Source organism: Protomyctophum bolini, assembly GCF_963924005.1.
Source record: "Protomyctophum bolini genome assembly, chromosome: 18".
In the NCBI taxonomy this organism is placed as follows: domain Eukaryota; kingdom Metazoa; phylum Chordata; class Actinopteri; order Myctophiformes; family Myctophidae; genus Protomyctophum; species Protomyctophum bolini.
In genome coordinates, this window is record NC_137879.1 from 3,861,422 (window position 1) to 3,887,823 (window position 26,402).

Here is a 26,402-nt window from a genome sequence, read left to right on the forward strand (position 1 = left end):
TGGTTGTCATCCGCTGCAGCTGTGTGTGTGGAGCCAACACAGTACACGACATGACGACGTGACGTCAGATCTTGTACTACAGCAAAACAAAAAGGAGCAGTGCACCACCCTGTGGCACCAACCGGCACTGCATACTGACTGTTACAAGTACAACACACAGAGGCAAGTGGTGGAACTTGGAAGTATAGGGACTATACTTTAATTCTCCAATCTGTAAATACATTCTTCAATCTATCAATCAATCAGTTTTTGGTTAAAACATAACGTGATAAGTAATTGGATTAGTTAGAAATATATAAAAAAAAACAAATCAAATGACAGTCAATAAATGTAGCCTGTTGGCAATTCAAACTTGGAATCCATTGGCTTTGTTATTGATGAACGAGTTATTTTTTAACTCTGCAAGTGGTGCATGTTTGTATCATACATGCACATACATGAATGCATACATGATGTATGCATTAATGTATGTCTTTTCAGTTTTCACTCAACCTATATGAGTGAACTGTGAAGGATACAGTACTACACATCCATTGATGAGCTAACTTGCCCACTAGATGGCACTGTTGTCCTTTCATCTGCTCTCATATTCCATCATCTGAAAGGAGGTGAGTTTTTATAAGCCAGACACATTCCTGATGGTTATTTTAAGTTACAGTACAGTACAGTACAGTACAGTACAGTACAGTGCAGCACAGCACAGTACAGTACATCCGGTTGCCATTGGAGAGAAGTTTAGGAATAAGGCCATAGTTTAACCATAGCTTTACTGAGGTTAAGGTTAGGAATAAGGCTAGTTTTATCATTTTGATGCAAGTGAACAAATAGATTCACACACCTCTTATGTTGCAACACTTCCAATTCCAGAACAAAGACATGATAATAATAATAGCCTAATAATTAATAGTTGAATGAATGAATGAATGAATAGTTTATTTCAGTACTTACATTTTTAACATTTTTAAAGACAGATTGTAAGTTAATGCAGTGCAGAGGCTAAACACTGTTAACACAATATCCTGTCAAAGTAAAGTCGCTGTTCTGTTTTCTTTCATTTTATTAAAAACATAATAAGTTGGTACAAGAAATGTACAGCATGAAAATATACATTTAATGTCTTCATACAAATACTGTGGATGAAAAAAATCAATCATATACGTTGGGAGGGAAGCATTCACACAATATACAGAGAGAGAGAGAGAGAGAGAGAGAGTAGGACGTGCGACATTGCTTTGGTCTACTCACAGTGGCGATGCTTTAACATCTTGTTATACTTCACCATTTATAGATTTGTATTCAGTATTAGGAGTGTATTTACAACGAGGATTTACCACTGTTCATTCAACAGCCGTAGAGGAGGGTTTTTCATTTATCTTGTGTGCATTTCTACAGTGTGGTGCTAATCTTTGAATATATATTTCAGAGCAAACATTTTTAATCAAAATATTGGCTTCTGGCGAGGTCCCTGGAACTACATATTTTGAGGTGGGGGTCCGTGTGGCCCAATAGAGATAATTCTGGGGGTCCTTGACATGAAAAAGGTTGAGCACCACCGACATAGAAACATGGGCTTTTCAGAAAGAAAATAGGATTTAGAAGCCATTTTTTATCGACCTCAGTCCAAAATGGGTTAAAAACAAAAAAAGGACTTCAGCGCCAGCGGAATAAAAACATCGTAGGCTACTACAGCAGCTGCAGGTAACCAAATGAATAATAGTCTGTTAGATCTAGGTGTGCCTAGATCAGTGGTCCAGGGAACACATTGGTAGATCTCGGCTTACACAATGGAATAAAAAATAAGTGGTCTCGAACAGGTAGGTTACCACTCATCATTCATGGAGTCTCCAGCAGGGGAATATTGAGCATCATCGTCTCCGTAGTCGTACCCAAGATACCTCGGCAGCTTGAGAGACACACATCTGATAGAGAAGCGAGCATCCGGCGTCTCTCCCGCTTTTTCCCACGTGTCCGTCTCTTCGCAGTAGCACTCGATCGTTATGGCATCTCTAGACACGAACAGAGAGAGACCGACCGGGTGTGAAAGAAATGTCTCGTATGGACCAGAAGACACTTTTCCCCCTAGCTCTGGTCCATAGCGTAAGCTATGGTACTTCCAACTTCCTGCGCACGCATGAAAGGCTGCACTGCCTGTTGACACTGCTGCTGACATAAAAATTACACTACTAGAAACTACTAGTCCATTTCTACTAGAAACTACTAGTCCATTTCCACTTGTGGGTCACGGACCAATTTTTATGAGTCACGAGTCACGACCGGACTCGAGAAATGTATTCTTTTTTCTCCAAAGATTTTCTTTTTTTGAACATATAAAAGTCAAATATTTGTATAAATACAAAATAAATAAAAACATCTATGAAATTCCATGAATATAATAAATAATTAAGAAGTAGTGAAAATAGCCAATCTACAAGCACGCGTCGCAAGCTTGTAGGATCCCCTATTTTCAGAAGTTTGGGTCCTGGTGCAAAATGTCTAATCTCTCTTCTGGGCTAAAACGATTTAGGGCTCCATGTTCGTCACCGCTAAACCCCTTATCCCTAAACTTATTTTTTTCTTTTTTTACTATTTTGATTTTTTTTTTAATAGTTCAACTAGCCAATCTACATTGACACGTTGTGAGCTTGTAGACTGGCCATTTTTTTTGAACTATTCAAAAATGTTTTGCAAAAACAAGAAGGCAAAGAAGTTTAGGGATAAGGGGTTTAGCGGTGACGAAAATGGAGCCCTTAGTGTCCAGAAGACACTTTTCCCCCCCCTCCCAGACATCCATGGAGCCGCTGCAGTGTCTCTTACCCAACAGTATTGTTGTAATTATTGCCCTGGAATTCCTTCCCTCCCAGTACGTAGATCTTTCCTTTGTCCACGACCGCGCTGTGCTCGTGGCGTCCTCCAAAGGGGGCACACATGGTCCACCGGTCGGTCTGCGGGTTGTAGCACTCCACCGTTTCGGCTATCACGAGGTACCCCTCGTGTTCATACAGACCACCTATCGATATACAGGGATTGACTGTTAGGGCCTTTCATTATGGGCCCAAACTTCAGTCCAGACTATATGGGACAGGTCGGTATTTAGAAGGAAGAAAAGTGTAAACCTGGAGGAAAATATGGGAGGGTTATGCCTTTTTTTTTATCTCAGTCCAAGGGAAGGTCAGCTAACTTAACTTTGAGTCCATGGCGATACGCCCGTCATCGTACCAAAACCTAACGTTCTCAAGGAAGACTGTTGACTGGCCCTTAAATAGGCTACCCGCTGATATATTATTATATCACTTAAAGCGTTAAGTCTTCAAAAGACAAAAAGAGTGGCCGCACACACCGATAGCCAAAGTGCCAATTATTTATTAGGATGCAGAGTAAGAACCAACGTTTCTTCAGGGTATGTGAATAGACTATGGGAAAGGGTATGTGAATAGACTGTGGGAAAGGGTATGTGAATAGAGTATAGACTGTGGGAAAGGGTATGTGAATACCCTGAAGAAGGCAGTAGTACCTGCCGAAGCGTTGGTCCTTTTTAAGACTTAACTCTTTAGATGTTTCTGGCATGAGCTACTACTAAGACTGGTGTGCGTTTAGCATCCTCCGGCACAATATTATTATATCACAACATAATGTTATATCGTTGACCTAAATGGAGTTATATCGACAATGATAGTATGATTTAAAGAAAAATACTAGGCTTATGTCTTTTTCAGAAATGACTTTGGAAACGTTTAGTGACAACAAAAGGCTCTGTGATTAACCACGGTCGGGGCGATTGATCGTAGTGGGCATAAACATTCTGTGACTACTTAAAAAGGTAAGGAAATATGGTAAGATACCTGTAACGTAGATCTTTATTTAATGTAAGATACCTTTATTTAATGTAAGATACATTTATTTACTGTAAGATACCTGTAACGTAGATCTTTATTTAATGTAAGATACCTGTAACGTAGATCTTTATTTAATGTAAGATACCTGTAACGTAGATCTTTATTTAATGTAAGATACCTTTATTTAATGTAAGATACCTGTAACGTAGATCTTTATTTAATGTAAGATACCTTTATTTACTGTAAGATACCTTTATTTACTGTAAGATACCTGTAACGTAGATCTTTATTTAATGTAAGATACCTTTATTTAATGTAAGATACATTTATTTAATGTAATACCTGTAACGTAGATCTTTATTTAATGTAAGATACCTTTATTTAATGTAAGATACCTGTAACGTAGATCTTTATTTAATGTAAGATACCTGTAACGTAGATCTTTATTTAATGTAAGATACCTTTATTTACTGTAAGATACCTGTAACGTAGATCTTTATTTAATGTAAGATACCTTTATTTAATGTAAGATACCTTTATTTACTGTAAGATACCTGTAACGTAGATCTTTATTTAATGTAAGATACCTTTATTTAATGTAATACCTGTAACGTAGATCTTTATTTAATGTAAGATACCTTTATTTAATGTAAGATACCTTTATTTACTGTAAGATACCTGTAACGTAGATCTTTATTTAATGTAAGATACCTTTATTTAATGTAAGATACCTGTAACGTAGATCTTTATTTAATGTAAGATACCTTTATTTAATGTAAGATACCTTTATTTACTGTAAGATACCTGTAACGTAGATCTTTATTTAATGTAAGATACCTTTATTTACTGTAAGATACCTGTAACGTAGATCTTTATTTAATGTAAGATACCTTTATTTAATGTAAGATACCTGTACGTAGATCTTTATTTAATGTAAGATACCTTTATTTAATGTAAGATACCTGTAACGTAGATCTTTATTTAATGTAAGATACCTTTATTTAATGTAAGATACCTTTATTTACTGTAAGATACCTGTAACGTAGATCTTTATTTAATGAAAGATACCTTTATTTACTGTAAGATACCTGTACGTAGATCTTTATTTAATGTAAGATACCTTTATTTAATGTAAGATACCTGTAACGTAGATCTTTATTTAATGTAAGATACCTTTATTTAATGTAAGATACCTTTATTTACTGTAAGATACCTGTAACGTAGATCTTTATTTAATGTAAGATACCTTTATTTAATGTAAGATACCTGTAACGTAATTTTTATTTAATGTAAGATACCTTTATTTAATGTAATACCTGTAACGTAGATCTTTATTTAATGTAAGATACCTTTATTTAATGTAAGATACCTTTATTTACTGTAAGATACCTGTAACGTAATTTTTATTTAATGTAAGATACCTTTATTTCATGCAATACCTGTAACGTAGATCTTTATTTAATGTAAGATACCTTTATTTAATGTAAGATACCTGTAACGTAGATCTTTATTTAATGTAAGATACCTTTATTTAATGTAAGATACCTTTATTTACTGTAAGATACCTGTAACGTAGATCTTTATTTAATGTAAGATACCTTTATTTACTGTAAGATACCTGTAACGTAGATCTTTATTTAATGTAAGATACCTTTATTTAATGTAAGATACCTGTAACGTAGATCTTTATTTAATGTAAGATACCTTTATTTAATGTAAGATACCTTTATTTACTGTAAGATACCTGTAACGTAGATCTTTATTTAATGTAAGATACCTTTATTTAATGTAAGATACCTGTAACGTAATTTTTATTTAATGTAAGATACCTTTATTTAATGTAATACCTGTAACGTAGATCTTTATTTAATGTAAGATACCTTTATTTAATGTAAGATACCTGTAACGTAATTTTTATTTAATGTAAGATACCTTTATTTAATGTAAGATACCTGTAACGTAGATCTTTATTTAATGTAAGATACCTGTAACGTAGATCTTTATTTAATGTAAGATACCTTTATTTACTGTAAGATACCTGTAACGTAGATCTTTATTTAATGTAAGATACCTTTATTTAATGTAAGATACCTGTAACGTAATTTTTATTTAATGTAAGATACCTTTATTTAATGTAAGATACCTTTATTTAATGTAAGATACCTGTACGTAGATCTTTATTTAATGTAAGATACCTTTATTTAATGTAAGATACCTGTAACGTAGATCTTTATTTAATGTAAGATACCTTTATTTAATGTAAGATACCTTTATTTACTGTAAGATACCTGTAACGTAGATCTTTATTTAATGTAAGATACCTTTATTTAATGTAAGATACCGGTAACGTAATTTTTATTTAATGTAAGATACCTTTATTTAATGTAATACCTGTAACGTAGATCTTTATTTAATGTAAGATACCTTTATTTAATGTAAGATACCTGTAACGTAGATCTTTCCATTCAGAACACAAGCAGCTGAGTGTCTACGTGGAATCTGCATCGGAGCGAGTTCTGTCCACACGGAGGTTTTAGGGTTGTACTTGGCCAGCCGGCCAGCTGGCTTGTCGCGTTGACATCGTGGCTCACCAGCTAGAGTCCAGGAGGAGACACACACACACACACACACACACACACACACACACACACACACACACACACACACACACACACACACACACACACACACACACACACACACACACACACACACACACACACACACACACACACACACACACACACACACACACACACACACACACACACACACACACACACACACACACACACACACGTCAAAACGTTATTCACCGTCAACAGGTGAAGCATGAATACGTAATAAATAATACCAAAATGAATGAAGCGTTGTAAAGCGCTTTGAGTAGGCACGTAGTGCATAGAAAAGCGCTATAAAAATGCAATTCATTATTATTATTATTACTACATGAAAAACACAACCTCATAAAACCACGCAGGCTGAACCTGCAGGTCCATGAATCTGTTCCATACCAATAAAATAGAGATGTTCATCCAGTGCGACCACATCACAGGCCATAGGACACCGGTTATCCTTCATCAGCTCCCAGGTGTCTGTGCTCGGGTCGTACCGTTCTTGCGCCCAACCCCACCCCCCCACTGCAAATATATATCCATCCAGCATCACCAGGCCTGTGGAAAAAAGATACAACATAATTGTTAGAAGGCTACACGTGTTGGACATGCATGGTCGTCGAGGCTAGGGTCAATTTATTTCAATGGATAATCCTGCCAGGGTCGTAAATGGCGTCCAGTCAGTGTTTCCACTAGACTGGGTGCCCACACCTTTTTGACTTGAGAGCTACTTTCAAAATGACCAGCTGAACAAGATCTACCCACCTGTCCAAAGTCACTGAAAATAGTTTAAATATGTACTCGAGGGGTCTTTGGAATAGCAGAGGTGGTGTTACATATAAGACAAATGCGCTTGGAATGGGAAATAGAAGGGGAGAAATGGAATAGGTTAGGTTTTGTATTTCATTTGTAATTCTACCACATACACACCAACACTCATCAATCAAGTCGCCTTAATTAATTAGTTTTATATTTAAATGTGATCTACCTGCACAGCCTTTCTGGTAGATCGCCATCTACCTTTTGGGCACCGCTGCTAGAGAGCGGTATCTATGATCAACCCAGAAACACATGTGACAGCCATGTGCTCGTGAAACTCATTTTTATTTCCTCGTGGGGACAATTTTGTCTGCCATGACTGTGTGTCTTTTAAATGTGCTCCAACCAGGCCTGGAATTTCATCATTTTAGGGGCAAGGCCACTTGGTCAACTTTTTGAGGACACAAGGCCAAGTGCCAGGGCATGAAGGCCATCAATTAAAACAATGATTTTTAAGTCCCCGGTCATCATTATTTTAGCTTAAACATTGGTACAGAACAGTGCTTCTTAAATAAATAATCACAGCTTTAAATAACAAAATATAAGTAGCTACTGTTGTAAAATATTGTAAACATGTCTGTAACATGGGGTCCCAGTGCAGAGATTAAAATCATAATGAAATGGCCTAGGACCCTGTCACCCTATAGGCTAATTAATATACATTTAATTTGGGGGTCCTTGAAATTAAAATGGCTTCAGCACCTTCTAACTTTGTTTTTCAAACCGACTATTTTCACAAACGAATGTCTCGGTGTGCGATAGTAGTGATAGTGATAGTAGTGATAGTGATAGTAGTGAAGATGAATATTCTGTGACTACTTAAACCTGAGTAAACATACATCGATGTAAATTATGGCAGTCTGGGCTTTTTTGGTTAAATATTCTTGGCAGGGAAAACGGGGATAAATTAGAATAGTTTGACAGCTTACTGAAGTCAATGTGTTTCTCTTTCATGGAAGCCATCTTCAGCCATGTTTCCTTCTGAGCGTCAAAGCGCCACATCTCACTACTTTTACCACTAGGGGGAAAACGACCCGGCTTGTCACCTCCAGCCAGATACAGAGTAGAGCCTATATGGTGGGAGAGGAGCAGAATTAAAACAATGACGTAAGCTTTCATTGTTTTAAAAGAAATACATAGTTTATATACACAATAGCATACACAACTTGAAATGTCTTCATATATATATATCGCTGAAGAAATTCACAGAAATTCATCAAAATAGTTCCAGTGTTATAATATAAGCTGCTGGGCGCTTATATTAGCCGACGAGATCGAAAATGTTAAAACGTTAAATCATTCCGTCCAATTCTAAGAAAAGAACAATTATGTGTTAGACGGTCCGATCGCGGTCCCGTCACTAGTCGCGTTAGAATTAATCATACCTCCCGTTGTTGTCGTTCGCACGGAGAGTGTTTTGGTTATTTAGTTACTTCAGCCACATCCGGGATAACATCCGGTCCTACTTCAGCCACATCCGGGATAACATCCGGTCCGTCGCTGAATGTGCTCTGCTGCTATAAATCGCTGGGCGCTATGATTTAATGGATTGCGGATTAAATAATCCCGGGCGTTCGGGGTGTTTTAAATACCCGTGGATTAACCCAGTTTTCTATTTATTTAGCAGCATCACATTTTTTAATACTGTACAGAACCAGAGCATGTGAGCGGAGCGGAGCGGACGATAATTCCGCTCTTCGCTCTCGACGGCTTTTGTTACGCTCGCTCCGCGCTCACGTTCATCTCCCCCACGCCGCTCTACGCTCACTCCAGATTACGCGTATGGGGCTGGGCTTGAGTCTGAGAGCAGGCCCCGGCGCCAGGATGAAATGACTGAGAGGGCATTGAGATTTTTGAGGGGGCACAAAGGCAAAGAGGTTGATTTAAGGGCGCAAACATCCCCTTTACCCCCCGTGGTGCCGGGCCTGCTTGAGAGGCAATGATTGATGTAAACTGCTAGCCAAGCTTGCACAGTGCCGTGCCGTGTGCACTGAGCGGCTCGGAGCGGCTCGGAGCGGAGGACAGTTCTCGCTCCGGAAGTCAATCTGACCCATTTAAAAAGTTGTGTACTATTTTTTTATTTTACATCCTTTTAATGACTTTTTCTTGCCCGTCATGTCTCTTTTATGTCTATTCGTTTGTACTTTGTGTATGGACCCGAGTCCAATAATAGAGTTTTTCTTCTCACCTGAGGCGACCATGGCATGCCTATCGCTTTTCATGGGCAAGTCTCCAACTGTCCTCCACTCTTCTGTCAGGGGATCGAAGATCTCCAATGAGTCGACAGTGTTCCTTTTGTACATCTTTTCTCCCACTGCCACGATCACTGCATCCAGTGGGGGAGAAGGAGCAGGTGTACAGGAGGAGTACATTCAAGAGTTTATTTCATGAAAAGAGACCCACATATCTCACAGACGGGCATGCTGGCCTTCTTTGGATAGATGTCCACTTTCAGCTCGTCACCTACCGGTGTTACTGCGTGGGCGTGCTGTGTTAGAGTATGGCTGCTCCCCCTTGGCCTCAGAGATGAACCTCTGACAGCCCGGCTGTTCTTTCACCACCTCCAGACTCTCCACCACAGTGTGGAGGTAGGAGGGACTGATGAGAGGCAGACGGATGTGCTCCAACACCTTACAGAACACCAAGTATTAGTACTGGTCCAACTGGAACAACACGACAGCAGCAGTGGTCTCTGTGGTGGAGTGGGGGGGTTCCCAGTTCCATCCTGGGCTCCCCCAGAGTTAGCAAGAAGCTATAAGAACCCCCAATAAGAAGCTATAAGAACCCCCAATTTATCCCAATGTGCAGGTTGCTGCTTCTTGATTTCCTCCACCATCAGTGTATGAATGCGTGTGTGTGTGTGTGTGTGTGTGTGTGTGTGTGTGTGTGTGTGTGTGTGTGTGTGTGTGTGTGAATGTATTAATGCACAATCTATGTAAAGGTATATGAATGGGTGTGTGAATGGGTGAATGTAATGCACAATCTGTGTTAAAGTGCTTTGGATGAGAGTGCTATATAAATGCACCATTTACCAGCCAGTCCCACACCAGTATACAGTACAGTACAGTACAGTACAGTACAGTACAGTACAGTACAGTACAGTACAGTATACTGTATACAGCAGATGCCAAAGCATGTATTTGCAAAGGGACTCTAGCAACTGCCTTACATTTAGAAGACCTATGATAATGTCGATAAACAGAGACCTCTGATTGTCTTACAAGGCGTGAGAATAAGAAATGACTGACCTGTCCAAAGCTCTGTCTGTGGGTAGGACTCTTGTTTAAATGTACTGACCTGTCCAAAGCTCTGTCTGTGGGTAGGACTCTTGTTTAAATGACTGACCTGTCCAAAGCTCTGTCTGTGGGTAGGACTCTTGTCTAACCACAGCATGGCAGCCTCAAACACCATGTCCTCCTCAGGAACATTCAGATGGTCACTGGAGAGAACCTCCGTCAGCCTTTCCACGGAGAGAGAGAGGAACTCCTCCTAATGGTAGAAGATACTACGGTAGATTAGCTGATAGATGAAGACCCTGTTCTCATACTTGGGGCGGCGGTGGATCAGCGGTAGAGTGGCTGGATGGTAACCTCCAGGCTCCTCCCAGAGTTAGTGTCCAAGTGTCCTTGAGCAAGACTCTGAACCCCTGATTGCTCCTGATGAGCTGGTTGGTGCCTTGCATGGTTTCCGCTGCCATCGGTGTGTGAATGGGTGAATGTAATGCACAATCTATGCAAAGGTGTATGAATGTGTGTGTGAATGGGTGAATGTAATGCACAATCTATGTAAAGGTGTATGAATGTGTGTGTGTGTGTGTGTGTGTGTGTGTGTGAATGGGTGAATGTAATGCACAATCTCTGTAAAGCGATTTGGATAAATGCGCTATATAAATGCACCATTTCATACTTGAAGTCACATTGTCTCGCCTGGAAGGTGTTCACTGATGATATATGATTTGTTAAGTGAAATGGAAATGTGACTGTCGCCGAAATACATCTAATCTCTGTGACTGACTGTTTCTACTCAGGTCTGGTCGAGTAATACGTTTGTAAAACGAAGTTATAGCCGAAACAAAAAAAAACATAGTAAGCTTCAAATCACTGACCTGCTGGTATACGACACTGAAGTGTTCCTCGATGTAATGCAGGCTTTTTGTCTGCAAGCCTTCACAGGAACGGGCCTCGGCAAAGCAGTACATCTCCACACAGTTATCTATGTCCACAACATGTCGCTCCATGTAGTCACTGCACTCCTTTCGAACAACCGTGACGTCAAACATCACTGCGGCTGCTAGCAGGGCCTGGAACAAATTAACAACACGTCTTTGTTAAGCACCGATATAGTAGTTCCAACCCGATTCGCTGCGTTCCGCAGATCTGAAAATGTCACTGCGCTACTCAGTCTGGAAAGTCCCCTTATCATTCACTAAACTCACCCCACACAGCTACTGCTGTTGTCCTGCAACGTCCCCTAATCATTCACTAAACTCACCCCACACAGCTACTGCTGTTGTCCTGCGACGTCCCCTTACCATTCACTAAACTCACCCCACACAGCTACTGCTGTTGTCCTGCAACATCCCCTAATCATTCACTAAACTCACCCCACACAGCTACTGCTGTTGTCCTGCGACGTCCCCTTATCATTCACTAAACTCACTCCACACAGCCGTCAGTTATTTGTACTACAGAATGTGGCGCTGGCTGATGACGTACGTAACAGGTAACGTGGCTACGTAACAGGTGACGTTATGAAATGCAATGAGTTTGCATGTTCTCCCGTGTCCCCTAGAGTAGGTATCCTCCCATGGTATCCTCACCTTTTTTTTTGTTAAGAACCGATATATGACAATAATGTTGAAAATTAGGTTTATTATGCATGGTACATTACCTGCATGTGTGCCTTTGTGGTGCACACGACACCAGTGTAGGCGTAGTTCACCAATACTCCAATGGTCTGAGGTTCCAGTCCACTGATGTTCACTCTGTCCTGTGTGGACTCCCTCATACCAGACGTAAACATGGCCTGTGCACGTTGGAAAGGACAACGGTTTGAGTGTCCATGCCCCTAATAAAATAAATAGTCACAAAACTTCTCCTTTTGATATCCCCTACATTAATTAAGGTTTCGATGATTGACATGAAAGACAGCCTGCCTGGTACATTTTGACGTGTATTCAGCAATGGGATGATATTTTTGGGGGTTGGTAGGTCTTGTTGAGCTGGTCGTGTTAAAAGTAGTTAAAGTTAAAAAGAAGTCTGGGCATCCCTAATGTCGCAATCACACAATTAAGTTTACGATTAATTGTTACGATTATTTTTATTGCATTGAACATTGGAACTTTACAATTTGTATTTCTGTTTGCCTTTTTTGCTATTAAAAAAAAAAGCATGGACATTTTTCAACATGGAAACGATTGACGTCGATCATGCAAAATAAATCATTGTGATTATCTCCAATAACTGTGATTAGGCGATTACTATGTAATCACTGTGACATGCCTACCAGAGGCCCGGCGCCACGAGGGGTCAAAGGGGGTACTTGACCCCTCAACCCGACCTCCTTGACACCTTAGCCCATTGACGCCTGGTGCAACGTATACGTTGTTCTACCCTTGATGCCGGCCGTGCTCTCTGTGTCTCATCAGCTATTGCTATACATGTAGCAACATAACGATTAAAAAAAAAATCATCAGAATTTGAAGGTTTTCAGAAACCTTAGGTCAGGCCCTAGAAGGCGTTCCCAGATTCGGCCTCAGGCATCAATGGGTTAAAAAAAATTGATTGGTTTTCTAGTGATATTTGGCAGTGATATTCACTAGCAGCACTGGTCATAACAACTCAAAACATGCTGCTACAAACAAACAAAAAAGTATTGTACAGGCATGCAAGGAACATCTAACATGTGTCATGCTTAGAGTATATATACAATAGAGAAGACACCCAAGTTCTCCTCCCGTCCACTTGCATTGAGTTGCTCAGAAGCGCATGAGGCGAATCCACTCCTCCTTCCGGTTTAGGAACAGTGTGCATTCTGGATGGATTGTCCTCAAACACATGAACGCGCGACGACCGGCAGAGTGGACGGAGCCTAGTGCGCGTTCATGTGTTTGAGGACCAAACCTTACCAAACTGCAATACCTTCTTCGGCCACTATGTCCATTGCGCTTCAGGATTTCCTCTGGGTGTCTTCTCTATTGTATAATAACTCTATGGTGTCATGGCCATCTCCCATCTGGAAAGAACGGGAAGTAGGACATTCCTGAGGCACAGGGATTTAACACATGTGTCTGACATGACTGTCTGCCATTGGGGGGAGGGGTGCTATTGATGCAGTGGATCAGAGAGAGTGGCAAAGTGGGCTGTGGACTATTGTGGACACGCTGAAGAATGTATTCTTTGAGCACAGACGCACTTAATGTGGTCTGCAGGTTAATATCAGATTACTCAGTCTAATGTGTTAATAGCTTAATGACTAGTACTAACCTTTTTTTTATGTCCACTATTTGCATTTCAGTTCATAATCCTAAAGTTAATGTATTTGAAATAAAAATTTAAAAAAAGATTACTTTTCCCGGATTCCAATTCAAAAATAGTTGAAAATAATTCAGGATTCCAATTTTAAAAATAGCAATAAAGCAGATCTACAAGCTCAAAATGCATTGCACTGCGACACGTTTTGAGCTTGTAGATCAGCTGCCTTTGACTATATGCATTGTGGCCCTCTGGAGTGAGTTTGAAATACAGTGGCCCTCTGGAGTGAGTTTGAAATATAGTGGCCCTCTCCATCATCAAAGTTTCCCACCCCTGCCCTGTCCAATGTTTTGTTTTGTAGCACTACTGCTGATGTTGGCAAATGGCAATAATAGCACAGTAAAGAGGATAATAATCAGGGCTGCACATAAGCGGTGCGCCAGCGCGCATGAATCGTCAAAATTCAAAATGCGCTGTCAATCAAGCGCCGGGAAGCGCTTCTGCGTACCAACAGCCGGGGGCCGCCCAGAATGATTATTATCATGGCCAGAATACTAGTCAACTCTGTGGCGAGAGCATTTTCCACCGACTGCCACTCAAAGTGGCTACTGGCCAATCACAGCACGTCTTGCACAAGTGCACTGGCCATTGTGGCCAATCACAGCGCGTCCTTGCTCAAAAGGGGGAGGATTCCATGCTGGTAGGACGGCGGTTGACAGGAGCAAATCTGACACAAATAGTTTTCGTCTTCTCCGTTTCAGATAGCAAACTACCGTAGTCCCCGGTGTAAAAGGGCATGCTTTGGATGCTTTGCACTCCTTCCCGTTTGCCGCTGTGCTTGTGTTTGTTTTCCGGGTGCTGGAGCAGCATGGTAGCTCGTGTGCGATGCCGTCTCTCACAGCCTAGGCACCGGCCACCGACCTTTTACGGGCACTAAGGTTTTAGTTTCCGACATAGTGGAGTGGGAAGAGTTTAAAGCATTGCGGACTGGCACTGCTGCTGCCCAACATGAACACCGTGTCTCGACATACTGTCCCTTATTATGGTAAAGTCGGGTAGTGTACACCGTTTATTTTTGCACCGAGGAGCCATGTGTGTCTGCATGACTGTCTGACTACGTCGCCTCAGCTAAAAACAAGAGGGAACCCTGATGTATGCTTCGCCGTACGATGTGTCGCATGTTAAAAAAATAGAATCTTCAACAAGAGCCATTCTAGGGCTAAATCTAGAGTTGCAATACCCTCCATTGACTCCCCACTCATCAATACCCTCCATTGACTCCCCACTCATCCAATAAATAACGTTTTGCTATAAGTTATTCATCCCTCTTTTATCCATCCGGCGAGACGGGTCGCCGCATTTTAGGAGCACCAAGAAACTCCTCCAGGTGCTCCTCTGAGTACTAGACCAAGTAACTCCTCCAGGTGCTCCTCTGAGTACTAGACCAAGTAACTCCTCCAGGTGCTCCTCTGAGTACTAGACCAAGTAACTCCTCCAGGTGCTCCTCTGAGTACTAGACCAAGTAACTCCTCCAGGTGCTCCTCTGAGTACTAGACCAAGTAACTCCTCCAGGTGCTCCTCTGAGTACTAGACCAAAAAAGTTGTGTGCAGCCCTGATAATAATCTAATATGATGTGTGTAGCTCTTTATAGATCTAGCCTCTTCATTTTTATTTCAAAGTGCACCAGATTGAAGCATTCATCACAAAAAAAAAAGAAAATCTGGAGCATGTGTTTTTTTTAATATTTTTTTTCCCCCCCTCAAAAATCTCAATTGACCCCTCAGTCATTTCATCCTGGCGCCGGGCCTGACCTACCCTTATGTAGATTGTGTTAACAATTCATTGACATAATCAGTTCAGATCAGTTCATATAAAAGCCAAGTTAAGAACAGGTCAAAAAACGTAAATGTATTTACCTCAAAGTAAGGACTGAGGGTGGCCAGTACAGCGCGATGGCAGGGCACCTCCTGTCCCTCACAGCACAGAATCACATCACACAAGACACTGTTGAGACGCAGCCTGTTGAGACCCTCTAACAGCTTGTTTTCATGGTCGGGGTCCCAATAATTCTCAGTCTCCGATGGGACGATGAACATGGGACCTAGTAGAGACCGATGCTCGGGGAGAACATTCACGTCAGCGCCTCTCCCGTACAACAGGAGACCGGTGGCCTCTCGGTTCTCCTGAAGTGCAAAAAGAAAGCAAGAAAATAAATGTATCTGTAAATAAATGTTTTGTCCAATGCGTTTTTTACTACTTTCCATTGGTTCAATATTTTCGAAACAACACACAGACAGAAAGGGTGGTCAATAGCACTGATTTATGGAATAAAATCAAAAACCTCAAAAATGGAGTTATGAGGTTTCCATCCATCTTCCCCTCCCAAACAGCAACAATACGCCCCAAACCCTCTCAATATGAAAAGCAACAAATCCTTACCCAACTTTTGATGTCTTTCATGTATGCACAGCAGGCCTCTCGAACACCCACGATTTCCAACAAGTCTGACGCCGCTAGCAGGGCCTATAGAACAAATGAAGAAAACACTGATGCTATGTAGGACAAACATGGAGACAATGCCTGTTTATGATGATGGTAACTAGGCATGTAATGATATATCGTATATATTGATCGATTTAATAAATATAAAAACAGATTAAAATAAATAAATAATTGTTATTAGGGGGGCTGCTTTTGGAGAGAAATGAGACAGACTCCATGCAGACACTTTCAGTTGAAGCCTAGAGAGGGGAGCTGTGTGTGTCTGACTGTGCCCATAGGTGATGCTCATTAATACATCAAGGAAGGCAATTATGTTTCTGCACTGTCAAATAGGTCTACGTCTATCCTAAGATGTCATCAAAGAAAGCTTTTTGTACATGTTAACTCGAGCTAGGTTCTAAACAAGAAAGCATGTGTTACAGTTGTTGCACAGAAATTAAGTAATTTTACATGAAAAGTAATGCTACTTTAGCAATGTAGTTAAATACAAATAGCCTGGTGGGGGGGGGGTAAATAATAAAAAAGATTTTTCGGTCATTTGTCTGGAATTTTTAGTGTTTAAAATATCGTGAAAAATCGTATCGTGAACCCGATATCGTGATACGTATCGTATCGTATCGTGAACCTCATATCGTGATAAGTATCGTATCGTGAACCTCATATCGTGAACTGTATCGTATGCTTAATGGCAACACATTACCTGTACATTATCGGCGCAGAAGGACACACGATATGTGTAGGCGTAGTTCACCAGCAATGCAATCATCTGGGGTTCCTCTCTGATGGTCACTCTGTCCTGTGTGGACTCCTCCGTGCCAGATGTAAACATGGCCTGTTGGAAAGCAGAACGTTTGGCTTCAAATGTCCACAGTTTAGCTCTTACTTAATGTAGCCTATGCCCCAGAACAGACGGACGGTAACTTGAATTGATTAATTTACCTCAAAGTAAGGGCTGAAGGCGGCCAGGACAGCGCGGTGGCAGGGCAACTCCTGTCCCTCACAGCACAGAATCACATCACACAAGGCACGGTGGAGACGCAGCCTGTTGAGAGCATCAAAGATCTTTGAGACTCCGACACACGGAGTCATACGCACACTGCGGTCCCCCTCCTGGAGTGCAACGTCAGCACCACCCAGAGGGCAGGGGGGTGAACTGCAGGCTTCCTGTGGCGCTGGATCAGCCTGTATGACAGGAGGAGTGGACGGAAGGTGAGAGTCGACTCGTGACGAGACCAGCGTCAGAAAACAACCTTGCAGTTACCATCCAGCCACTCTACCCCTGAGCCACCGCGCCGCGACGTGTTGTAAACTTGTAGATCTGCTATTCTCAGCGTGCAGCATGCATTCACAGAAGACACGTTGTGGCTTCTATGGAATCCAAATGACTGAAATCAATCAGAGGTGGCAACTGAGAACTTTAATCGTGTGAGGTTATAAGGTGCGGTGCTGGAAAAACCTGGGCATTAGACACACACACACACACACACACACACACACACACACACACACACACACACACACTCACACACTCACACGGTCAGTGTCCAGTCTCATCCTCTTGGCAGTGTCATGCCCAAAGGTTACCACGTGGGCAACCTCTGGTGATTCTCTCCGGCAGGCAGCATCCAGGTCCAGGATGTTGTCATCCATGGCTGAGGTGCAGTGTGGTGGCACTGGTGGAGAGAGGACATACGTATATGTTCTCATGTCGAGACAGCCCTTTGAATGAAATTGAGAGAACACACAACATTACTATTTACATGTGGTTTAAACGTTTAACTCATGGCTGAGGTGAGGTGGAGAGAGAACTCACTACATTACTGTTACATGTGGTTTAACTCATGGCTGAGGTGAGGTGGAGAGAGAACTCACTACATTACTGTTACATGTGGTTTAACTCATGGCTGAGGTGAGGTGGAGAGAGAACTCACTACATTACTGTTACATGTGGTTTAACTCATGGCCATGGCTGAGGTGAGGTGGAGAGAGAACTCACTACATTACTGTTACATGTGGTTTAACTCATGGCTGAGGTGAGGTGGAGAGAGAACTCACTACATTACTGTTACATGGCTGAGGTGATTTAATGATTTAATTCAACTCAGGCTGAACACAGTGAGTCAAATTATGTTGTAAAAAACGATGTGAACGAAATATGAGTATTGGAGTTACTCTGACGCCACATTTAAAATGCAAAGAAACAGCTTATTGTTGTCATTTGATATACTGAAGCTTTCTTTAAATCGGGGAGATTTGTTGAGCATATCAAGTACTCTTTTGTAATGTCCTCCTGGCTAGGGATGGAACATTGATTAAAGAAATTCTTCAATAAACTGAATGTAATGCTGTCTGAGCGCAGCAGAGGAGCACGCATGTGTGAATGTAATGCTGTCTGAGCGCAGCAGAGGAGCACGCATGTGTGAATGTAATGCTGTCTGAGCGCAGCAGAGGAGCACGCATGTGTGAATGTAATGCTGTCTGAGCGCAGCAGAGGAGCACGCATGTGTTACAAAACCATATGTCTAGGGGTAAAGGTAATGTAATATATGAGAGAAACGGAAACCAAGGCCTTAATACAAGGATTTATTCAATAGTATAATGAATAAATTATAAGAATCAACAATAGTTTACAAAATAAATGGCTCTTTAACTCGCATGAACATAATAAACGGAATCCAAAAACAAAACTAAAGGTATTCCTTTCCGAAGGGAATAACTTGTCTAACAAAAGTTCAGCTTCACAAAATAAAGGAACAAAACAGTTGGCGACATGTAGTAGTAGTACGACGGATGGGGGAAAGACCTTGGAAGTGTTTCCCCAGCGCTGGGCTGGGCATGAATGGGCTATGTAGTGAGAGAGCCGCGGCCGCTAGCTCGCTCACGTGACCGTCAGCCAATCAGGGAGGTTGATCAGACCTCCATGGTCATGGCCAACAGGGTTACCCCAGCCACACAGCTGATGACAATCAGTCTGTCTGAAAACCCATTAGTATCCTCTGCATGGGAGGAGAGTTAGTCTAATACAGGTTCATAACAACTGCTGCACAGATATAGATATATATATATATATTAGAAGACATCTAGGCCTAAGATAATCCACATACATATATATATACTATAACAATATACCACCATATAAATATATATATACTATTAGCAATAAACATATATATATTTATAATCCAAAATAACACTCATAAATCATAACACTCATAATTAATCATAACCACACACGACCATAGTCGTGACACCCCCCTTCCCGAAAAGAAGTTATATCCCCAAATAACTTCTTCTCAAAGAAGAGAGCACCTTAAACCCGGGAAAGGGCATCCGCAAGGACATTGTCCGTCCCCTTCTTGTGGCGAATTTCCACTTCAAAGTCCTGTAGCATCAAGGACCATCTCATCAGTCTCTGATTTGAATTTTGCATTTGCCTTAGGAACACAAGGGGATTATGGTCAGTATAGACAACAATAGGCAACGGGCTTGAGCCAACATATACCTCGAAAAATTGTAATGCAAGTAACAGGGCGAGAGCTTCCTTCTCAACGGTACTATAGTTACCCTGCGCTGAATTAAATTTCTTTGAATAGTAACAGATGGGATGATCGATATCCTGAAGATCCTCCTGGAGCAGGACAGCACCGGCGCCACAGGCGCTGGCATCCACCTCCAGCTTGAACGGTTTGGTGAAGTCGGGCGCAGCCAGGACTGGAGTGCTGCAGAGGAGAGCCTTGCAGGATTCGAACGCTAACTGACAGGCAGGCGACCAGATAAATACTCTTTTGACGCTAGTCAGCGTAGTCAGCGGCGCAGTGACGGCAGCAAAATTTTTGCAAAACCCCCGGTAGTAACCTGCCATGCCCAAAAACCGGCGGAGCTCACGCCTAGTCCTCGGCACAGGATATTCTAGAATAGCCTGGATTTTTGCATTAATAGCACGTACCTGGCCCTGACCAACCTGCTTCCCAAGATACGTTACGGTCGCACAACCAAATTCACATTTTGACAAATTTAATGTCAGGTTAGCCTCTCCTAACCGCTGAAAAATCTGTCTCAAAGTGTGTATATGCTCAAGCCAAGTATCATTATATGCCACAACATCGTCCAAATAAGTCTCTGTATTGTCCACGCCTCTTAGTACATTATTCATTAATCTTTGAAATGTCGCTGGTGCATTTCTTAAGCCAAATGGCATCACTGTATATTGGTATAAACCGTCTGGTGTCACGAATGCACTGATCTCTGATGCACGGGGTGTCAAAGCCACTTGCCAATAACCCTTTAGCAAATCCAATTTAGTTACAAATTTAGCAGACCCCACCCGATCCACGCAATCCAACATCCTCGGGAGCGGATAACTGTCAGCCTGCGTTATATTGTTAACCTTACGAAAATCTGTACAAAACCGCTGGCTCCCGTCAGCCTTAGGCACCAGCAAGCAGGGGCTAGACCACGCACTGCTGCTATGAACAGCCAGCCCGTTCTCTAACAAGTAGTCAACCTCTTTTCGTAGTAAAGCACGCTTGGTTGGATTAACCCGATAGGCATGTTGCTTAATAGGAGGGCAATCCTTCTGTACAATTACGTCATGAGAAAGGGCTGATGTGCATGATGGGTTATCTGAAAACAGATTCACATTATTTTCCATCAAATCAATAATGTCTGCTTGCGCCTGGGGACCCAAATGTTTTAAATACCCCGGTAAATCATTCAATATTTCAGAGTTCTGTAGACGTGACCCAGACGAACCTTTTACACGCAGCCCATCACTCTCAGGGGAATAAAGTGACGGCGCTGCTGCAGAAAGTGAGGCGACAACTGCGGGAATAACAGGAGTATCTGACTCGGTGCGAGCCAGATACGGCTTGAGCATATTCACATGACAAACCCTTGTCTTTTTGCGACGATCGGGCGTCAAAATCACATAATCCGTTTCACTCATTTTTTTGTCAATCACATAAGGACCACTGAATTTGGCCTGGAAGGCTGAGCTTTGCAGTGGGAGCAGCACCAACACCCTCTGACCCACAGCAAACACTCTATGCACAGCCTTCCTGTCAAACCATGCCTTCATTTTACCTTGAGCTTTACTCAGAAAGCTGCTAGCCATCTGTCTGGCCTTGTGCAATCGCTCGCGAAACCCCGCAACAAAATCCAATACATTAGTCACCGGCGAGTTTGCGTTGGCTAATAAGCCCTCTCGAAACGCACGCAACGGCCCGCGCACCGTATGGCCAAACACCAGCTCCGCTGGGCTAAACCCCAGCGACTCCTGTACGCTCTCTCTTACTGCCAGCATAAGATAAGGCAAGCCCTCGTCCCAGGCTTTACCAGTTTCGTGACAGTATTTCTTCATCATCGCTTTCAACGTCTGGTGAAACCGCTCAAGCGCGCCCTGGGACTCAGGATGATAAGCGCTAGAGTGTCTGTGTTCTATGCCAAGGGTGGAAGCAACTTGAGCAAATAATTTTGACATGAAATTTGAGCCCTGGTCACTTTGAAGATACCGGCAAAACCCAAAAGTAGAGAAAAAGCTAGAAAGCGCTTTAATAACTGGTCTCACTTTTAGTGTGCGTAATGGGAACGCTTCTGGGTAGCGCGTTGCACTACACATTACAGTAAGAAGGTATTTGTGACCAGATTTTGTGGTCGGTAATGGACCGACACAGTCAATCATGATGTGCTCAAATGGTTCACCCACAGCAGGGATCGGTTTCAACGGCGCGGGCGGAATAGTCTGGTTTGGCTTCCCCGTCATCTGACACACATGACAAGTGCGGCAGAAGTCAGTAACAGACGCATTCAAACCCGGCCAGAAAAAATAGCGTAGGATGCGGTCATAAGTTTTACGAATGCCCAGGTGGCCAGAAATGTTGTCGTGAGCCAGACTGAGAATCTGGGAACGGAAACCCTGAGGTACCACAACCTGACGCACCACATTCCATTTCAAGTCACCGATAGCCGCTGGAAACCATTTACGCACAAGGAGGCCATCCTCTACACTATATGCACTCGGCCCAGCAGCCTCACCCACTTTGGTAACTGCCTCCCAGCACACAGAGAGAGAGCGATCGTGCTTCTGCGCATGCGCAAATGTTTCCCTATCGATATCAAACCCAAAATCACTTTTAGTAGCCAGCAAGCTTTTCCTAGCCCGCTTACGCGGTGTCTGTGGGGCATCACCCACTGGTCGCTCGGCACACAAGAAAGTGTCACACAACGTAGCCTCGTCATCAAACTTTTTCAATTGTGCGCGAGTCACAGCACAACCCGGAAACACAGTGGGTGGGGCTCCCAGCGCAGGCATAGCTACGTTAGCCACAGGTTTTTCAACCACTTCTAGCGACGCAAACACTTTGTCCCCAGCTATGTCGTTGCCAAGAATCATCCCCACACCTTCAATGGGTAAACTTTCACGTAGCCCGATCTGCACAAGACCAGAAACAAGTGGAGAGCGTAGGTGGATCATATGCAATGGAGCGCGAGAGGATATCATTTCCACGCCCAAAACCAATGCATCGGAACCACAAAAGGTATTCTCCGCAAATGGCAGTACACTCTGTAAAATAAGGGACTGTGAGGCGCCTGTATCACGCAAAATGGTGATAGGAACGCGCTCATTTTCCTTATCAGACAGCGAGACTGAGCCATGCAAAATAAAGGGATCAAAACACTCCTCTACCTCCGCCCGGACAGCCATAGCTGTCTCGGAAGCAGACCGAGGAATAGTATGCACAAACCCCACACCCTTTGGTTTTTTTGAATACACATTTCCATTTCCATTCTCTTTCTGCTGCTTATGTTGTACTTTAGGGCAGCGAGAAACCAAATGGCCCACTTCATGACAGTAAAAACAAGCACGATTGTCAGGCGCTGCACTTGCGCCCCTCGGTGGACTTTTCGGTTGTGACAATTTGTGCTGTTTTTTCTGCATGTTGAACAGACCCTCCCCGCTACGCACCGGAGAAACACCCGAACGGTGCGTCAGATCATATTCATCGGCCCTCACAGAGGCTTTAGCAATTGAGTTAATCTTTTGTTCCTCAAGATAGACAACAATACGATCTGGGATACATGATTTGAAATCTTCCATCACTATCAGCTCAGTAAGCTGCTCAAAAGTGTGTACGTTGCTCGCGTTGCACCATTTCCTAAACAATGTGGCTTTTTCACGGCCAAATTCCACAAACGTTTGAGTAGAGGATTTTTGAGCGGCCCTATATTTTTGCCTATAATGTTCAGGCACCATTTCGAAACCGCTAAGGATAGCCGCCTTTACGACATCATAACATAGGCTCTCATCCACCGTGAGTGCGCTACAGATATCCTGTGCTCTACCTGTCAACTTACATTGGAGTAGCAAACTCCAGAATTCCCTGGGCCACTTAACAGCACCAGCAATTCGTTCAAAAGCACAAAAGTAGTTATCCAACTCACCCTCCTTGAACGCAGGTACCAATGCGATTTGTTTGCTTATGTCGAACGCTGCCACTCCTCTGGAACCTGGGGGTGACCCGTGTCGCTGCTGGGAGGCGGGCGCCCCTGCGGACGCCTCGTCGGGGTAGGTCTGGCCTCGCAGGCGTGCCATGTCGAGCTCATGTCTCTGATGCTGTAATTTGCACTCCTCGCTCTTCAGCGTTGTTAGTGCTATTTCCAGCTCAAGCTCCCGGAGGCGCAAAACCCCCCCTATGTCCTGAGGACTCCCCCCAGTGCCCCGTGGGTAATCATGTGGGGCCTGAGCAGACGGGTCCCCCGCGGGATCCTCGCCCTGCTCTAACACACCCGTAGTGTCAGACTGATTGGCCCCACTAGAACTCGGTTCTGCGACAATGAGTGATACGTCTCCCCCCTCACTCTCATCTGACAGCATCGTAATGACTCCCTGTGAAAACAACTGCCGTGAGACAGCTGCGAAAATCGCCTCTTTCTTTTTGGTACCGTGCGGTAAAGGAACGTTAAATTGTTTGGCAATACTGTACAATTCCCAATATGAGCACTGTTGTAGCTCCTCAAGCGACAGGACATCCGTACTAGCACCCTGGTCATCAGAGGCCATACCAAATACAGGCCATATACAAAATCCGCTACTCAAACTGGTACGAGCAACATACTCACCATTAATACTCCCCAATCCGTCTACCACCAAAAGCAATACTAGCAAAACAAAAAACATAACCAACTGAACAACTGAATCCTTAATTTGTTTTTTGAAACGGACGGGCTCCCAAATATGTTACAAAACCATATGTCTAGGGGTAAAGGTAATGTAATATATGAGAGAAACGGAAACCAAGGCCTTAATACAAGGATTTATTCAATAGTATAATGAATAAATTATAAGAATCAACAATAGTTTACAAAATAAATGGCTCTTTAACTCGCATGAACATAATAAACGGAATCCAAAAACAAAACTAAAGGTATTCCTTTCCGAAGGGAATAACTTGTCTAACAAAAGTTCAGCTTCACAAAATAAAGGAACAAAACAGTTGGCGACATGTAGTAGTAGTACGACGGATGGGGGAAAGACCTTGGAAGTGTTTCCCCAGCGCTGGGCTGGGCATGAATGGGCTATGTAGTGAGAGAGCCGCGGCCGCTAGCTCGCTCACGTGACCGTCAGCCAATCAGGGAGGTTGATCAGACCTCCATGGTCATGGCCAACAGGGTTACCCCAGCCACACAGCTGATGACAATCAGTCTGTCTGAAAACCCATTAGTATCCTCTGCATGGGAGGAGAGTTAGTCTAATACAGGTTCATAACAACTGCTGCACAGATATAGATATATATATATATATTAGAAGACATCTAGGCCTAAGATAATCCACATACATATATATATACTATAACAATATACCACCATATAAATATATATATACTATTAGCAATAAACATATATATATTTATAATCCAAAATAACACTCATAAATCATAACACTCATAATTAATCATAACCACACACGACCATAGTCGTGACAGCATGTGTGAATGTAATGCTGTCTGAGCGCAGCAGAGGAGCACGCATGTGTGAATGTAATGCTGTCTGAGCGCAGCAGAGGAGCACGCATGTGTGCACCGGTTGAAAAAAAGCCGCCCCACCCCCACCTTGGTAGCCACAGAAACATCTCTTCTTTTGCATGTCATGTGACAGACAAGACAGTGCACTTTTCATTACATTTTATTCCTCATAAAAGATACCTGGCCCTGCATCTCAAATGGTAAAATATATTTTTGATGAAGGAATATAATATGCCTTTTGTATTCTTTATGTATATCAGAAAAATGCATATTTTTATGTTAGACATTGAGGGAAATTAAGATTAAAGAAACAATTTATCAAATAACCGGTTAATTGATTGATAAGCTTATCAATTTTCAATAACCAAATTAACCGATCATTTTCATCGCTACACTCTGTTCAGTATGTGTAAGTGAGTACAGTCAGTCTGCTACGACTGGCCACTAGAGCAGTCCGAGTATCAGGATTCTTTCTCTGGGTTACTTCTTTGACAAATGAACACGTACATGTTTCTCAGATAGTGAGAACAACTAGTAAGCATTATTATGCTTCCTCAATATATTTTTTATCCCACGATTTTGTAACCCATTTTTCACCCCTGTGTCAATCATCTTATGTGATCCTGGGCTCTACACACCCTCCACCAACCTAGTCCCCATATATGGGGGACAAGGGGAGAGCAACGGACTTGAACTCATGCTTCCTTCATGCCTGAGTGTCCAAGTTGCTCCTTTTCACCTGACAGGGGGGAGTTTCCTAACCTGACGCTGCCAGATGAGGGCGGTATTGGGGAAACATATTCCCCAAAACAACACTCATCTGGGATCTCTGACGGAGTTGAGCTGAGTCAGATCTGCTTCGTACCGAACCAATCAGCGTGAGCTAAAGGCGGGATATGTGCAAAAGCGGATGTGACGGTATATAGACACGTCGATATGATTGGTTGTGTTTGCACGCCCACACGGTGATAGACAGACGCTCCCATCCAATCATCTACCATGTATCTTGAAAAAAAGGAACAGCCCCGTCATCGAATTTGCTTCCGCGATCCCAGATCCAAATAAGCTGTGAAACAAATTTGTGTAGCAAGCTTTTTGGATCTGGCAGCGTCAGGTTAGGAGTTTCCCTGGTTGGACGT

The 26,402-nt window shown here is 42.6% G+C and overlaps 1 protein-coding gene across 1 annotated transcript; it reads right to left on the reverse strand.

The window, feature by feature from the left end:
• Positions 1–1,051: 1,051 nt before the first annotated feature.
• Positions 1,052–24,116, reverse strand: LOC308333106 (kelch-like protein 26; the record flags this gene model as incomplete). The annotated part of the gene is made up of 18 exons (XM_080789301.1): positions 1,052–2,006; positions 2,815–3,007; positions 6,278–6,427; positions 6,848–7,006; positions 8,197–8,337; positions 9,456–9,593; positions 9,735–9,897; positions 10,613–10,756; positions 11,373–11,567; positions 12,158–12,292; positions 15,658–15,924; positions 16,181–16,264; positions 16,944–17,075; positions 17,183–17,425; positions 17,777–17,916; positions 19,808–20,098; positions 21,948–22,004; positions 23,684–24,116. The coding sequence occupies 18 exons, from the start codon at positions 24,114–24,116 to the stop codon at positions 1,820–1,822; spliced, it is 3,252 nt and encodes a 1,083-aa protein (XP_080645427.1). The 3' UTR covers positions 1,052–1,819.
• Positions 24,117–26,402: the final 2,286 nt, after the last annotated feature.